General features: G+C 39.1%; 1 protein-coding gene across 1 annotated transcript in view; it reads right to left on the reverse strand.

Moving 5' to 3' along the window:
• Positions 1-9081: 9081 nt before the first annotated feature.
• Positions 9082-19095, reverse strand: part of kcnh8 (potassium voltage-gated channel, subfamily H (eag-related), member 8) — a 63469-nt gene continuing 53455 nt past the window's right edge. The window contains exons 14-16 of the mRNA XM_042506559.2: positions 18960-19075; positions 18603-18682; positions 9082-11199 (exon numbers count right to left, since the gene is read on the reverse strand). Of these exons, the coding sequence (XP_042362493.2) occupies positions 10615-11199; positions 18603-18682; positions 18960-19075 (781 nt within the window). The 3' untranslated portion in view covers positions 9082-10614. The remainder of the gene's footprint in view (positions 11200-18602; positions 18683-18959; positions 19076-19095) is intronic.

The raw sequence follows: 19095 nt of genomic DNA on the forward strand, positions 1-19095 counted from the left end.
GAAAAAATAACCAAAGAAGCAGGGCTATAGTATGGCAAAAATGTCAAAATTTGGCATATCCCAAAAACAGCTGAAAAACACTTAGTATAGCATGTAGAGGCATGTTATAACATACAGTGTTGATAAAGCATCCAAAAACAGCCAAAAAACCTTCAAAACAGCATGTTGAAAAATTGACCAAAGAAGCAAGGCTATAGTATGGCGAAAATGTCAAAATTTGGCATATCCCAAAAACAGCTGAAAAACACTTAGTATAGCATGTAGAGGCATGTCATACCATACAGTGTTGATAAGGCATCCAAAACAGCCCAAAACCTCATGAAACAGCATGTTGACAAAATGACCAAAGAAGCAAGGCTATAGTATGGCGAAAATGTCAAAATTTGGCATATCCCAAAAACAGCTGAAAAACACTTAGTATAGCATGTAGAGGCATGTTACACAATACAGTGTTGATAAAGCATCTTAAAACGGTCAAAAAAACCCCAAAAATAGCATGTTGAAAAAATGACCAAAGAAACAAGGCTATAGTATGGCGAAAATGTCAAAATGTGGCATGTCCCAAAAACAGCTGAAAAACACTTAGTATAGCATTTAGAGGCATGTTATACAATACTGTGTTAATAGAGAATCTTAAAATGGTCAAAAAACCCAAAAATACCATGTTGAAAAAATGACCAAAGAAGCAAGGCTATAGTATGGCGAAAATGTCAAAATTTGGCATGTCCCAAAAACAGCTGAAAAACACTTAGTATAGCATGTAGAGGCATGTTATAACATACAGTGTTGATAAAGCATCTTAAAACGGTAAAAAAAAAACAAAAATAGCATGTTGAAAAAATGACCAAAGAAGCAAGGCTATAGTATGGCGAAAATGTCAAAATTTGGCATGTCCCAAAAACAGCTGAAAAACACTTAGTATAGCATGTAGAGGCATGTTATGACATACAGTGTTGATAAAGCATCCAAAAACTGCCAAAAAAACCCCCAAAAATACCATGTTGAAAAAATGACCAAAGAAGCAAGGCTATAGTATGGCGAAAATGTCAAAATTTGACATGTCCCAAAAACAGCTGAAAAACACTTAGTATAGCATGTAGAGGCATGTTATAACATACAGTGTTGATAAAGCATCTTAAAACGGTCAAAAAAAAAAATAGCATGTTGAAAAAATGACCAAAGAAGCAAGGCTATAGTATGGCGAAAATGTCAAAATTTGACATGTCCCAAAAACAGCTGAAAAACACTTAGTATAACATGTAGAGGCATGTTATGACATACAGTGTTGATAAAGCATCCAAAAATGTCCCAAAACCTCATGAAATAGCATGTTGAAAAATTGACCAAAGAAGCAAGGCTATAGTATGGCGAAAATGTCAAAATTTGACATGTCTTAAAAACAGCTGAAAAACACTTAGTATAGCATGTAGAGGCATGTTACACAATACTGTGTTGATAAAACATTCAAAAATAATCAAAAACCCTTCAAAACAGCATGTTGAAAAACTGACCAAAGAAGCAAGGCTATAGTATGGCGAAAATGTCAAAATTTGACATGTCCCAAAAACAGCTGAAAAACACTTAGTATAGCATGTAGAGGCATGTTATGACATACAGTGTTGATAAAGCATCCAAAATGTCCCAAAAAAACCTCATGAAATAGCATGTTGAAAAAATGACCAAAGAAGTAAGGCTATAGTATGGCGAAAATGTCAAAATTTGACATGACCCAAAAACAGCTGAAAAATACTTAGTATAGCATGTAGAGGCATGTTATAACATACAGTGTTGATAAGGCATCCAAAAACGGCCCAAGACCTCATGAAATAGCATCTTGAAAAATTGACCAAAAAAGCAAGGCTATTGTATGGCGAAAATGTCAAAATTTGACATGTCCCAAAAACACCTGAAAAACACTTAGTATAGCATGTTGAGGTGTGTTATAGTGTTCAGTGTTGAAAACACATCCGAAAACAGCCAAAAAAATCAATAAAATAACATGTTGAAAAAAGACCAAGAAAGCAAGGCTGAAGTATGGGGACTGCACTACGCTTATCCTGTGTCCCCTCAGGAGCATTCCTGCTCTCTTGTTTCCTAGTTTTCCCGGATCCTGGCCGTAACCTCGGCTGTGTTTGACCGTGGTAATAGTTGTGCTGATGCTGTGACCCTGCCTTTGGTTGTGCTCGTTTTGTGGCTGTACTGATACTGTTCCTCCCGCTCGCCCTGATCGTGGTCTGGTCCTGGTTGCGCCGATGCTGTGATCTTGCCTTTGGACACCTCCATATCAATATAAGCATGAGACTGTTATCATCACCCTCAACATCATCATAGAGTGCAATTAATAATTTCAAACCTATCGTTATTGTAATATGACATGCATCTGTTTCTATTATTGCTGTGCCTCTCTCCCCCTCTCTCCCCCTCTCCTCCCCTCTCTCTTTTTCTTTTTCTTTTTGCCATGATTGTATTTCATTTGTTATTTACAACATCTATTGCACGTCTGTCCGTCCTGGAAGAGGGATCCCCCATCATCTTCGACCGCACTTCCTGAGGTTTCTTCCTTTTTTTCCCATTACAGAGGTTCCTTTTTCAAGAGTTTTTCCTTGGGTGATGTGAGGGTGTAAGGGCGGAGTAATGTTGTACACTATAAAACCTTTAAGGCAAACCATGTTTTGAGATAACGGGCTCTATAAATAAAATGGACTTGACTTGAAGTGATTAGTATGGCAAAAATGTCAAATTTGACGTGTGGAAAAAAAATGCTGAAAACCACTTAGTGTAGCATGTCGATGCGTGCCATAGTGTACAGTATTGAAAAAACCTCAGAAAACGTCCAAAAACCATAAGATAGCACACTGAAAAAGTGACCAGAAAAGCAAGGCTATAGTATGGCGAAAATGTCAAAATTTGACATGTCCAAAAAACAAATGAAAACCACTTAGTATAGCATATAGAAGCGTGTTATAATGTACAGTGTTGGAAAAAACATCCGAAAAAGCCAAAAGAACCCATAAAATAGCATGTTGAAAAAATGTCCAAAACAAGGCTATAGTTTGACAAAAATGTCCAAATTTGACAAATCCAAAAAACAGCTGAAAACCACTTAGTATAGCACATCAAGGCATGTTATAGTGTACAGTGTTGAAAAAACACCCTTAAATAGCCAAAAAACCCATGAAGTAGAATGTTGAAAAAATAACCAAAAAAGCAAGGCTATAGTATGGCGAAAATGTCAAAATTTGACATGTCCAAAAAACAGTTGAAACCACTTAGTATAGCATGTTGAGGCGTGCCATAGTGTACAGTGTTGAAAAAACATCGAAAAACAACCAAAAACCCTTCAAAACAGCATGTTGAAAAATTGACCAAAGAAGCAAGGCTATAGTATGGCGAAAATGTCAAAATGTGGCATATCCCAAAAACAGCTGAAAAACCACTTAGTATAGCATGTAGAGGCATGTCATACCATACAGTGTTGATAAGGCTTCCAAAAACGGCCCAAAACCTCATGAAATAGCATGTTGAAAAAATGACCAAAGAAGCAAGGCTATAGTATGGCGAAAATGTCAAAATTTGACATGTCCCAAAAACAGCTGAAAAACACTTAGTATAGCATGTAGAGGCTTGTGATAACATACAGTGTTGATAAAACATTCAAAAACAGCCAAAAACCCTTCAAAACAGCATGTTGAAAACTAACCAAAGAAGCAAGGCTATAGTATGGCGAAAATGTCAAAATTTGGCATATCCCAAAAACAGCTGAAAAACACTTAGTATAGCATGTAGAGGCATGTTATATAATACAGTGTTGATAAAGCATCCAAAAACGGCCCAAAACCTCATGAAATAACATGTTGAAAAATTGACCAAAGAAGCAAGGCTATAGTATGGCGAAAATGTCAAAATTTGACATGTCCCAAAAACAGCTGAAAAACACTTAGTATAGCATGTAGAGGCATGTTACACAATACTGTGTTGATAAAACTTTGAAAAACTGTCCAAAAACACCATAAAATAGCATGTTGATAAATTGACCAGAAAAGAGAGGCTATAGTATGGTGAAAATGTCAAAATTTGACATGTCCAAAAAACAACTGAAAACCACTTAGTATTGCATGCAGAGGCATATTATAGTGTAAAGTGTTGAAAAAACATCGAAAAAAAATCCAAAAACACCATAAAGTAGCATGTTGAAAAAGTGACCAGAAAAGCAAGGCTATAGTATGGCGAAAATGTCAAAATTTGACATGTCCCAAAAACACATCAAAACTGCTTAGTATGACATGTCGAGGCATGCCATACTGTAAAGTGTTGGAAAAACCTCTGAAAACAGCCAAAAACACCATAAAATAGCATGCTGAAAGAAGGACAAAAAAAAACAAGGCTATAGTATTGCGAAAATGTCAAAATTTGACATGTCCAAAAAACAACTGAAAACCACTTAGTATTGCATGCAGAGGCATATTATCGTGTAAAGTGTTGAAAAAACATCTAAAAACATCTAAACACACCATAAAATAGCATGTTGATAAATTGACCAGAAAAGCAAGGCTATAGTATGGCGAAAATGTGAAAATTTGACATGTCCAAAAAAAACTGAAAACCACTTAGTATAGCATGTCGAGACATGCCATAGTGTAAAGTGCTAAAAAAACTTCCAAAAACATCCACAAACATCATAAAATAGCATATTGAAAAAGTGACCAGAAAAGCAAGGCGAAGTATGGCGAAAATGTCAAAATTTGACATGTCGAAAAAACAGGTGAAAACCAATTAATATAGCATGTAGAGGTATGTTATCATGTACAATGTCGAAAAAACAGCCAAAAACAGCCAAAATATACATAAATAGCATGTTGAAAAAGTGACCAGAAAAACAAGGCTATAGTATGGTGAAAATGTCAAAATTTGACATGTCCAAAAAACAACTGAAAACCAATTAATATAGCATGTAGTAGCATGTTATGGTGTACACTGTTGAAAAAACATCCAAAAACACCATAAAATAGCATGCTGAAAAAAGAACCAAAAAAGCAAGGCTATAGTATGGCGAAAATGTCAAAATTTGACATGTCCAAAAAACACCTCAAAACCACTTAGTATAGCATGTACAGGCGTGTTATAGTGTAAATTTTTGAAAAAACACCTGAAAACGTCCCAAAACACCATAAAATAGCATGTTGAAAAAGTGACCAGAAAAGCAAGGCTATAATATGGCGAAAATGTCAAAATTTGACATGTCCAAAATGACTGAAAACATCATAGTATAGTATATTAAAAAATTTCAAAATATGACATGTCCAAAAAACATCTGAAACCATGTATTATAGCATGTTAAAACACATTATAGTATAGAATGTCAAAAAATGGCCAAAAATATCAAAATATAGCATGTTGAAAAAATGACCGAAAAACGTCAGAGTATAGTAGGCTGAAAAATGTCCAAAAGACAGCTGAAAACCACATGAAATAGCATGTCGAGACACATATGAGGGGTAAAAGTTGAGGCTTGGGGGTAAATTGTGCGAGTCATTATGTTAAAGTAAAACTGAACATTTTTACCTTATGTACTCCTATATCGAAGCAAGCCAAATTGAAGACATCTTTAAGGTTTTATTTAACGTTTAAGTTTGAAATGCTTTGTGTGGATATATGCGCTTCTGCAAATTATCTACTCACGCACCTTCACCTTGTGGATAAGCAGATCGGTTTCTTAAAAACAACACCTCTTACATCTGTAACTGGTCAAATCCGTCATTTAGATTGCAATCCGGCAATTCCTGGCACACCTGGTTTTTAAAGGGATTGGGAGCTGACGCACAGATTGGTTAATTCATACTCCGCTCCAAAACACACCCATGACTAATTCAGAGTCTAAATACAACCCCTCTGCGCCGTGCGGCGCACCTTGCGCCCAGATTATTCGCCATCTAACTAGCAAAACCGACTTTGGCACACCCTAAACGCATTTGCGCCATGCGGTTTTGACCACGCCCTATAGATCGTCTAAATAGGACGATCTACTTACCGTTATAACTTTGTTAAACCATTTCGAATGACATACTGTACTATAACTTTTCTATACCATTTCGGTCGACATATTATACAATAACATTTTACTGTTATTTTTTAAATTTTAAAATGACCTTTTAATGATTTTTTGAACAAGATCCTATACTGTGAGGTTATTATGATTTCTTGAATGACATACTATATTGAGGTTTTTATGATCTTTTTGAACAACGTACCATACTATACCATGACGTTTTTATGATTATTTGAACGACATACTTTACTATGACGTTTTTATCATTTTTTTTACAACTTAATATGACAATTTTATTATTTGTTTTTAACCACATGCATACTATGACAATTTGATGATTTTTCTTGAACGACATACTATATTATGACAATTTTACTATTTTTTTTGAACAACAAACTACACTATGACTCCATTAATATTTTGAAAGTGTTTATGCCATTCCTGACGTCATTCTATACTATGACATTTTAATGCCATTTCAGATGACATCCTATACTATAACAGTTTTTATGCCATTCTGGACATCATTCTATACTATGACATTATATATGCCATTTTGGATGACATACTAAACTATGACATTTTTAAGACATGAGGGCAGCTTAAGGGCGAAGAAGGGAGAGAAAGGGGATGATATGCAACAAAGGGCTGAGGTCGGAATCAAACCCCTGGCCACCGCGATGAGGACATAGTCTCTATATATGGGGCTACCAACTGAGCAACTGGGCGCCCTGTGTCAGACCCAACTTTAATCAAAAATTACAAGCGGAGGGCAAAAGGAAAGCAAGGGTGCGAAAGGAGGAAGGCAGATGGGCTTCAGTTAGCTAATGACAGATTGTGGGAAGCGGTGAATAAAATATGAGTTCACTAGCAGGTGGATAAAAGGATGCATAAACAGCCAGGATGGGATTGTCTGTACACCATTAAATATGGATGGGTCTTCAAGACCCCAGGCTAAATAACAGCATTCCCACAGATGTGCCTGAGGCGCTGCTAAATACACAAATAGTCCTCCTCAGTGCAAACACACCCCCACCAACCTGCAAGTCCCCTCTCAGTAAAACATGAAATGTTCTAGGTGGGGGATATTTTAACCAATCATATCTTCATTTTCACTCTCTCTAAAAGCTTTTACACACATGCATGAGAAATAAAACATCATCATAAAGTATATCTCCCTTGCATCCTTTCTGATGTCTGTAGCCAATACAGACAGTCCAGTATTGCCCTCACTCTCCTTCCTACAAACACCGTGGAGCAGCACTTCGCCAGGTGAGAGCAGCTGGACCTATGATAGATGTGTCAATGCGATTCACAGCACGCATACTTGCTCAGTTTTCAGTCCTCACTTCCCACCCACGTCACCAATGGGACATGACGATTGCTTCGCTTTCACCTCAGTTGAACCGTAGCAGCAGCCAACAAAAGACACACAAAAGCATGCTCAACACAAATACACATTGCTATGGTAAACAGTGTGGGCAAGCTACAGAGTCTTACATGAAAGCGATATGGCATTATTAACTTTGTGTATTTTGTTATTTGTGTGTTGGTGAACGAAGAGTCCAGGAACAATTCAGCAACAGCTGTTGGGTGGACTTCCATCGAATTCTGCACACACGTGCATGATCCTATCAGGAAGAATTGTTTCCCTAAATGGTTCCACTATACTGTGGTCAAATTTCAAATTTATTCAGTACTTACATGTGTGACCAAATACTTGAAGGTACTATGAAGATTCTATCCGCTTTATCCATTGCTACAGCATGTTGCTGCTGGTGGCATCATAAAATCCTGCGGTGCATTTCTTGAATTTGCATTGAAGTCTTGTGAGCTGTCGGCTTTGAGCAAGCAGCAACAAGCAACACCTCAATCCGGGATGTTAGGGGTTAACCATGTCTCTGTGAAGATACCCACAGAGCAGTCTCTGATTCCCTGTTGCTGAGAGAGCCTCAATCGCATCCTATCCAATTTATTCTCCTGTGACTGGACATTAGTCAGAAGAAGGCTCGGTACAGGACAGCTCTGGGTCCAAGTCGGGTCAGCCTCGCCCCGATGCCAGCTCTCTTCAATCTCTTCGTCCAGCGCCTTAAGTTTTGTTTCTCCCCTCTGGTCTGACTGGCCGCGCAGCACATGCCATTGGTGGAAATCTTTTGGTCTGCCGCATTCAGTCCAAACATCACACAGTTTTTCCGGCTGTTGATAAGTGCTTCTCAATTATAGAAAAGTTGTGCAGAAGGAACCATAGAGTTGAAAAAATAGAAAAATATAGTAAAAAAGTAGCAAGGATGTATGAAGAAAACTGGAGACAGTGTTGTAGATGGAACCTTGTTCAATCCTTTGACAGATGTTCAGTGGCAGATGAAGCCAAAAAAGCTCTATTTCCATGGTTTGAAATAACCCACATCTTCCGCATTTTGGGTCCCAAAAAGCCATCGCACTAGAGACTTTCAGCAGCAGCTAAAATTTAGAAATTAAAAAATTACGCTAAAACAATTCAATTGTACAGCTCTTTTAGACTTTCAGAATTTTATTGGATCAAACCCTGATACTGAAAGGAGTCTTTTTTTAGAATATAGGTCTGTGGAAAAAAGTACTTTTGGGCCCAATGGCATCACCTGATGGACCCAGACATTGTTACCCCATGTTTGGTTACTGCACTGTTCCTGGGGGCTTGCATATATGGAGTACTCCATGTTGTTCTACAGTAGCTCAGCATGGACAAAGGTAGTTCTCCTAAACGCTCAGCACATGGGAGAAGTTTCAGTATGTTGCAATGTGCTACTTTGCCATTAGTTTGCCACTAAATCCTACACACTGAACTTTGAACAAAATAAAGGCCTTCAACAGCCAACAATACATGTATTGCACAAGTGAGCTTTGAGGAATTTACTGTTTTTGTATTGTTTTTTTGGAAAAGAGAAAAAAAGGAGAGGTTCCTGGATGTGACCATCTCTAATAACCTCTTTTCAGCTTTAGTAAATGTTTCTGTGAATATTGAACGAAAAAGAAAAAGCCTGCACATAACAGTCATATTTGTCATTTATTAGCATAACAGGTTTTTTTTGTATCTAATAATATCAAAATATTAAGGGAAAAAAAGATGTTTGATTACAGTACATTCCATTTGCAGAGAAGGAGAGTCAAACCTACATGAATTCAAAAGAGAACAGTAGATCTGTCGGGACGAGAGTTTGGACCTATTTCCTGGTTTAAGATTGCATTGGCTGGTACCAGCAAACAGCACTGCCATGACTTCATATACAGTAGCATAATTTACTGCCATCCCACACTCTTGCATTCTTTGAGGTAAAAAAATACATCTTTAGTATTGATACATTCATAGAAATATAAAAGCGTCTATATTTCCTTATTGTGCTTTTATGCGGGAATATTGCCTTTGCTCTGAGAAAATGGATCTCAGAGTTGGTAAGCCTGGGTGACGATCGGGGAAATGGCCTCCATCGTGGATCATGAGCCAATTAAGTACTGGCAATTTGCTCCAGGCCGCTTCACAACAGGGGCGACTACCTTGTGCCTAAGTTACCCAGTTGTTTAAACTGAGCCAACATCCTATAAATATTCATCAGTAAATGCCAAGTTCAGCTGTTAAATGACTGAACCATGTTTCCTTTAAATAGATAGATAAATGGCAAGCTGAATTTCCACAGGGTGACATGCAGCATGTTAATGTGTGTCTACAGGCACTACTCAAAAGGCTCAGAAAGGCATGCAGTGAGCGAGAGTAAGAGAAAGAGGGAGAAAGAGAGAGAGAGAGAAGGTGTGTGGAGAAAAACATTGGAAAAGAGAAGCAGAGAGGGAGAAAGAGTCCCTGTGCTCAGTGTGACAGACGACAGCAGGGGCTGTGCTGCCCGAGGCATAACATGCCCCCCCACCCCCACCTCCATAACCAACTTCCTTCACCCTACATCCCCTCTTCCCTGAGGGGCAGCGGTAAAGAGCACAATACGTCCCATCTCCCTCCTCACACCATTCTGTGCTCCCAGTCCAACCAGCCCCAACAAGCCACGCACTGGTACACGCAATCCAGAGCATCCTGCGTAGGTTGAGTGCACAAGGAAAGAAGGGTTAAAAGAGGAAATGGAAGAGGTTGGGGGAAGGACATCAACAGCCCCCATCCCTTCCTTCCTTGTCTCCAAAGCCCACCTCCACCACTCACAGTCTCCTCTCCAACCAGCCCAGCTGACCTGAAACCATCACTAGCCAGGAGCAAAAAAGCAGAAGACAGAGAGAACTCTCTCATCTGTTTCTCTCTTGTCCTCCATTATGGCACAATCCCATAATGCCATCACACAGCTGCAAAACTGACTTGAACCTCTATATTCTGTCTAACAACACTATGTTTCTATATAGCTAGCACACCTAAACCTTCTGTGCTTGTTTTCATGCAACAAGATTTTTAAACACGTGCCTTTAAAACAAAAGGAATCTGAGTTGCATCCCTGCAAACGTCCTCCAAAGATATGGTGGACCCCAGTTGATCGGCTTGATCAGTAGTTCAGGAACATATCCCAAAAAATATCCTGCAGAGTTCAGAAAGACAGCTGCTACAAACCCTTGGTCGGGCTGTGGTAGGTTCCCACGAGTCCACTTTGTGGAGAACACCCAGAGCTCTGATGGGGGCCCCCATCTCCCCCGTCTTGCGGAGGTGAACTGTGTACCCTTGACCTGATGGAGACAGAAATCTCGTCTCTGTAGTCGGGAGTCTCTGGTGAGCTGAGCAGTGAGGAAGGCAGGTGAGGCTCTGCGATTACGGGCTGTAGTTGAGGGGAAGATGAGTTGCGAGTTGGGGTTGAACCAGGGTTAGCAGGGTAGCCCAGCTGGAGGTCCTGGGGTCTATGTGCAAGGGAGTCCGTGTGGCATATTGCACCATGAAGCTGAGGGATAGTGAGGGGAGAAGAGGGCAATGACATGGGCGTGTCCGTCCAGACGGAGGCAGTCTGAGAAGAGGATGGTGAAGGGTAAGACTGTGGGGAGGCAGGATGGGCCAGGTATGTGAGGTGTGCTGGGGAGTAGTGCGTAGGGCAGACTACTGTAGGCTGTGGCGCTGATGACATGAGGTTCTCCATGAGATGGGCCATTCTTTTCATGACTTGTCCAAGGTCGGCCACTTCCCTCCCGAGGTTGCTCACCTGCAGACACAAACCATCTAAACTTCAAAAGAAGAGAAAAATGCCCGATGCCTCATCCCTGAGTGGAGTGTGGCATAACAAAATCAAATTTTAGGCACTAATTGGATGGTTTAAAATAACTGTATTGAAAGTTATAATTCTAAGTATTTTCATAAAGTTTAGTAGTAGCATTGGGCTGTATAATGAAAATCAAACATCACAGTATCTTTACTTTTCTTGTGCTGCTTTCGGATGCCTTTCGCAAGAATTTAAATCTCTGAACCCTGAGCAAATTAGTGCGGCTACTTAAAAAAATATATATGGAAAAAAGGCAATGAGCATGTTGATAATAAATGTTTAACAAATTGCAAGTAATTACTGGATTTTGATTTTTTTGAAAAGGAGAAGCCAAGGAAAAGTTTCTAGGGAAAAAAGCAGAACGCTGGGGGAAAATTATAATTATCATATCACTTTTTTTTTTGACAGAATTATTAATAATTAATAATTAACTATTTTTAAACACTTTTGTACACTAAGTAAAAAACTTTTTTAAATTGTTTTTATTTATTCATTGTTTTTATTTGTCTATTTTTTTGTGAGGTTTTCAGGCAATTTTCTTTTACTTTTTTCTAATTTCTTGCTAATTTTTTGGCATTTCTTCTTTCGTTACTCATTGCCCTATTCCAATATTTTGCTCAGGTCTCAAAGGGTTGACCAAACACCACAATACTGATGTTGCGCCAATATTGTAGGGTTTACCACTGGGGCTTTCACAAAATACAATTTTCACAGTGAAATTTCCGATGAATGATTATGAGTAATTTGGATATAATGACTAAATGAGTAAAGGCAAATAATAGAACATCTAGAACAATCTGATAAATTCAGAAAAATACATTACTTTACAGTAATGCAGCCTTTAAAACCAGAAAAAGATTTTTACGATAATACGATACTCGAAATTTGAGACAATATCTTGTTTCATATCACAATATCAATATAATTGCCCAGCCCTAATTAGCAGCAGGAAAGAAGATTTGTTTTTGGTCGTGGCATGGTCCACAATTCCTTCACTGGATTTATTTTGTTATACAGCTTAATTTCATCTGATTGATAACACCCTATACAGGGTACAATACAGAGGACCGCTACTGTGGAACTCCAGTCCTCATTTTATTAAAACTTGTCCATCATTGTGTTCATTTAAGTCTAATATAAAAAACACATCTGTGCTGTTGTTAATGTATTAACTCTACTGATGTATGCTTCTGCTTATTTGTGTTGACTATAATTGCTTGTTTGACATATTGTCAAGGTAAGGTGAAAATTACAGTCAGTATTTGAAGAGTCTGTAAACTCTAGAGGGGAGGAGTTTACTAAAAGCCCCTTCGAGTTTCTTCACCTCTCCTGCACAATTCTTATCATGCTTGTTATTATCTACTTGCTTTTATTCAATTTTGTGTGCCAATAAATAAAACAAAAACAAAAACACCCTCACTGCTGTTTTAAGTAACAGCTGAAACAAACTGAAAATTTCTTGCTGCTGTTACTTTTTAATCAAAAGATTTCAGCTGGCAAAACTTAAGGTGGCAAAGGAAACAATCAACATTTTCTCGGTTATCTAAAATGTCTAACAGTGGATACGTTTTCATGTTTACAGGGGCTGCAGTTCTTTTTGACTGATTCTTTTTAACAAAAAACAGAATATAAGATTGTTTCTCCTCAAAAAGTATTTGCAGCATTAACTTGCACTTATGTCTATGTGTGTCATCAAGTAAACCAGGACTAAAACCAGGATTGCAAATTTCATAAATATGGGCTACTGCATTATAAAGATATACCAACAGGTATCAGCACCCTTACCTTTTTGTAACATGATCTACTTAAACCCATAATAACTCTAATACCTTTGAGGTATTACTCTATGATCACCTCTGGTATTCAAATCTATGGCCTCTGTGTCAAGAGCTGACTTTTTGGGTTATGTAATAAAGACACATTTTCAAGGAACCCCTCACAATTACCACAAGCAAAAGGCTGCAGGATAAACATTACAGAATCACGTATTTGGTATTTTCAGGTCACTCATTTTGGGTCAAAATATTTCAGTCTCCTGCCTGCCATTTAGCATGTAGCATCGTGCTGCTATAATTGGTCATTACACAGATGAGTCGGAGGGTTGGTGGTGGTGATTAGAAACTCTCTGCATGTGCACATGTCCACAGAGGGCACGACCATGAAGCCCTGCCAACGTGCCATCTGCTTCTACCAGCCAAAGCACTCATGATCATTCATCAGGCCAATCATGCACATCACTGCTACTGGATGCACATCAGCCCTCAGCAGGACACACAACTCCAGGTGGGAACTGCTCTAGTCGCTGTGTGAATACGACAGGAGGTGATCAAGTACATTGTGATCATGACAGATCAAATAAAGCTGGGCCCCCCTTTTTTCCCTCAGTTACATTGGTAACAGTGGCGGACTCAGACTGTATGAGGGGCAGGGTGGGGAAAAAAGTGCACCAGCTGCATGCAGTGGTTATACCTGAAGGGATGCCGATGTAAAACTTAAGTGGGGCATCTCAGCACGCTGACCTGCCAACTCTGTCAAATATACCACTTGACTTAACCAACCCACAGACTGTTTGGTTTGAAGATGCAGCGGGCCAGTCACTGAAATGAAGAAAGCTTGCAGTGATTGGCTGTGAGCAAACCTTAGAATTTTTTTTTTAAAGATCTGGGTACAAAAAGGTAGAAAGACCACGCTGATGACATGAGCTCAACATTATGTTTTGCTCTCCGAATCAGTCTGGACTTGTACCAGGGAACATCTTCATCGCCAACTGTTGCTAAATCAAGATTTTGCCACGTCCATTCAGAAAAACAGTGAAAACTCCTTTTTCTTTGAGAAACTCCACAAACTCATACTCTGGTTCTTGTTGAATTGTTGTTGACACTCTTTCTGCCATAACTTCACTTATTGCTGTGCTTACTCTCAAAAAGGTAGAGTTAATGCTTGTTGCTTGTTGCTTCTGAGGCCGCCATTACTGTTCTGTAAGCTGTGGCCTGCATTTCACATCACCAGCTACAATGCAGCCCAGGTGCCTAGATTGGTCTCACTTGGATCTTAATTTCTGGATACAAGGCGGGGCAGCAGTAAGTCCACACTGATACAGAACACGACAGTGCACTACTGTGTACTGGGTTATTTTGGTCTTTACCTCAAAGGTATCTAGTAAACATACTATGCTGTGTTCCATTTACCTCAAAAGTCAAAGGTCAGAGCTGAACCCCCAAATGAATTGCGTTCCAGTAAAACAATTCAGAAAACCAAGATGTTAGCAAAACCAGTTAAAGCAAGGTCAGCCTCTGTAAGCAATACCAGTTAATAAAAAGGCATAGCACCATATTTTGCGCATACAATCACTGGAGCAACATGTCCACAGATAGAAGTTGGACAATACTGCGTTAACAACTGTTTTAATGAGACACAAATTAGACAGAGGTGCCCATGGAAAGTATATTACTACAGCTTTCACTACTGTTCATTTTGCAGAGCAGCTAACTTGGATTTTGGGGTTGGGGTTGGTGAAGTTCACCCAACTTTCTGAGTCATAAATCTGGAGGCTTTCCAGTTGAAATTTTGACTTTCCTTCATCATCAAGCTTGTTTTGACTTTGATCTAGCATACTGAGTACCTGACAATAGCTTAAACAGAGCAAAAAAAAAAAATCTTTCTCCCTCTTTTCACAATTCTCCCATCTCTCCCATCTCTTCCCCTCTCTGGAGTGGCTGATAAAAGCCTGGGTCTAAACTCTGGCTCTGATAAAAATAGAAAAGCTGAGAGCGACAGGACAGTCCAATCTGACACGCTGTCAACATGATTCCAGTACTCCCACCTCAGAGACAACCGTCTGCGGAGAGAGTCAGACAAAACAGCAGCGGATGACCAGAACTCACTCTAGCTACAGGTATGTGTAAATCCAAAAAATAAGTGGAAGCATCATTAAATCATACAATGGTTATGCTAATTTAACCACGAGAGTTATGATAAGTGTCTGACTCTGACTAGTACTACAGCACATAAACAGGAATTCACTATATTAAGCAACGTGGGTGTTAGTTTTAGTGCAGAGCAGCAGTTTCTTTGATGAAGGAGGGTTTAGATGACATACCTGAGGCTACTGATTATGAGGAATTCGTTTTTGTGCCTACGGTGAATCAGATCGTTCAAATGCAGAATTAGAGCAAGAGAATGACAAAGCCAGCTCTGACGACAAGAGCTCTGAATGTTACAATGGTCAAGATACTTTCCAAAAATTTGGCCCAAGAGAATACTTAACCTTCAAAAAGACCTTTTACTTATCAATTATTTATGTTACCTTGAATTTATAATGAAAACTTCCCATGCCGCCACAGTAAACAGAAAATCAAAAAAAGGCAAACATCATTTATGAATTGAATTTGTGCAGTATAATTCAAGACTCATTTATCCAGTCGTATGCTCAATACTTCCCAAACACATATATTTTCACTAAACCTTATGATTTTAAACACATTAGTACAAACAGTCTCAAGCACCGCCAAGTAGCTTGCCTGGGTATGCACGTGTTTGAACTCTGCTCAAGCGGAGCTCATATGCATGTGCATGCTCAGGAACACTCAGGGAACGCTACTTATAGGCAGAGGTGATTTACATTGTAATGTTTTAGCGAAAGCGCTTGTTTTTTAGAAATACTGAGCATACAGACTTGGATTACACTGCATGATTTGTGTGTTTTTTATAAAGTTTTGCTGTCAACTATCATACCTAATGAAAAATGTTGTTTGTGGCTTTTTTTGATTCTTCGTTCACTGTGGAGGCATGCAAAAAAAACGTATTCATGATTTCAATGTAAGACACGCTAGATAACTGATATTCAAATTGCCTTTTTGCAGGTAAAGAAGTTCTTTTGCCTAATGAGGGAACTTAATATTGTTACCTCATCTGACTCCATCTTGCTGCTATAAACACACAAGAAGTTTTCCAATTTTACAACCTGAGAAGTGAGAAGATTTTATTCGCTTTATACTTGGAAAACTTTGGCCTTTAGCTGTTGTAGGAGAACGGGAAAGTTGTGCTATGATTTCCAAAGGCAGATGGGTGCTCTAAAAGTCTGTGTGTTTTTTCAGAAAATGTGACCAATAGTGATCAACCTATGGAGTGTTTCTGCATTATTATTTTTTTGGTTTTATGTTTTTGGCTCTCAAGAAAGCTACTGTACACTACCAGATCAGCACTAAACAGCAGATGAAAATAGTTAGCAGCTAGCTGGTTTCTGAATGCTAGCAGAACATTTAGCATGTTAAGGAGCCAGAACGTTTTCTTCAGTCAGTAGCAAAACAAAGCTAAAATTAAAGAATAAATATATTTGCATTACATTCGTCAGGTGGGCAGAGACACATCTCTAAATAACTACTAATGTTGCTCAGTGTCTGTTCGATGTGTAAATAGGTTATGTGTACATGGTGAGTTAACATCTCGCCCAAATGGCCAAAAAAATCGATCATTGCTGCTTTAAAGTCTATGTACTGTTCTCTTTCTGTTCATACTTGCTTTTTGCTTTCAGTATTGATTAATACGTTTAATGTAGCCAAAGTAGGTCACCACTGATGTGCATATGTGTGTGTACCTATGCCTCATTCTCAAGTGTATTTGTGGTGCACCGTATGCGAACGTTTTAGCCTCTTCATTTAATCATAAGTGCAATTACCCAGATTGTTCAGGCAGAGCTCTCATTCTTACAGCTCTCCTTTGGCGCTGCACATTATGATTTCCATGACACGAAACAAAGGTCACCATGTCAGGCCTCTTTTTAACCATACTAATGCCTCATTCATCCCCCACTGGAATAAATCCTCCAGTGGGGTAGATGAAGCAAAGGTTAAAGGGTAAAGACGAGAGGTCACAGAGCAAAGCTTGGGGTTTGTTACTGTGTTCACACAATTTGTTGTTCATTAAAATGCAGCAACTTTGGTGTGGTTCAGGTCAGAAACAGAAATAACCTTGTCAGCTGGTTGTTTGGATGGCCATATCTCATGTTTTTTCAATTCAGAAGTAAGGATACAGGTCTCAAAAGGCCATTGCTACATTATTTTCACAGTGTTGTAGCTGTTTATTAAGAAAAATAACACAACCAACCAACACATTAGGCCCCTGCAAGCATGCATTTTTCTACATATGTTATTAAGTAAGTTATTAAGTTATTAAGCAATTTCTAGTAGATTTTTACCACTAGAAATTTAAAAACTAGAGTCGAACATTATTTGATTTTCATTGCAGTTGCATGAGAAACTGTGCATGAGTTGACCACAGTACTTAATTACAGTACTTGGGACAATAAACCCCTTTTTTATTGCAGATAATATACATTAGGAAAGTATACTGCATATGCCAAATTATAGACAATGTCCTCATTTGACATAAGTGTTTGCAGAGACAGCTGATAGAAACCAACACCCCTTTTCATCTCCTACGGTAACTGGAGTGGATGGATCCAAGAGAGGATTAACAACCTACAAGACCATGCTGAGACACTTCCCGTCAAACACAGGTAACCCGCAGAGACACAGAAGGGACAACAGAGCCAATGTGTATAACTGTGAAGATGCTGCGCCTTTTGTCTTCACAGTTTCTGTTTTCATCCCTCTCTTATGTGCTTTTTGTTTCTTCCCATAAAGCTATCCACCTTCTCCCCTTTTCCTCTCAATGTCCCTCCATTCATGTCTTGTTTTCCTTCACTCTGCCTGTATCTGCTCGTCCCAGGATACAGACTGAGGCTTAGCAGGAGGAAGCAAACGCTACTCCTCACCTGCCAAGAGTCTAATGTCAATTTAGCCACCCGCCAATCAAAACCATAGGATACAGCATGAAAGGGGTTCATGTCTGCCTGTTTGTGTGTGTGTGTGTGTGTGTGTTTAAACTTATTATATCAAGCTGGACAATGAGCACCTAAGTCTATGAAATAACCAAATATGATACTTTACAATGAGACTGACAGGGCACAGTGGGTCTACTGAAAAAAAAAAAAGAAAAAAGAAACATTGTAGATTTCCCGGGCTTCAGCAGACTTCAGTGGCAAATTAAATGTAAAGCTCATGAAAACATAAAAGGAGTGTTTAGATAGTTGAGAAATTATATCATTTTATAGGGCTCCAGTAGAACACCACATCCTCTCATTCATCTTTAAAAGAAAAAAAATCTATGTTTTTTTCTGCTTAATTACCTCTCTCAATCCCTTCACCTGTTGTGTGCCCGACATACTGATATATCCATATGTGTCGTGCTTATCTAAGCCTACCTGTCTGTCTGTCTCACTCCCCCCCTCTCTGTCTCTATTTTACAATCTCACGCACACACACAAACACACACACCAGTCCTACCTGCTGGTCGAGGTGTCGCAGTTGCCCTCTCGTCTCCTCTGCTTTAGCTGCTAACTCTGCAGTGCTGATCTGCAGCATATCTGTGACACAAATTAGTAAGTTACAAATCACTTCAACTGCCAAGCAAGAACTAAAAAAATGTACACCCCGCAGTTATTGCATCAAGGCAGCTGATAAATACTGTAGGCATTGATGGGAAGTGCAAACTCACATTCATCAATCTCAGTATACAACAGTTCTGCAGGGATTTGGATGAGAACATTTTAACTTCCAAGGACTTAGGGAGGTGAAGTGAATTTAAATGGTATTAGGTCATGTTTGGGAGATACATTTCTGAGTAGTGCAAGATGGGAGGACCTGTGGCAGATGCTGAGGCACTGTTTGATTCACTGACATGACAACCTTGGCTGGTAGAGAAGGGGAAAGCCAGGGAACACTCTGTCCCCTCACTGTCTTCAGTACCGTCCACTATCCTGCAGAGAGACAGAAATGT

Source organism: Plectropomus leopardus, chromosome 17, assembly GCF_026936395.1.
Source record: "Plectropomus leopardus strain MGB_pleo_1.0 chromosome 17, ASM2693639v1, whole genome shotgun sequence".
Classification (NCBI taxonomy): Eukaryota; Metazoa; Chordata; class Actinopteri; order Perciformes; family Serranidae; genus Plectropomus; species Plectropomus leopardus.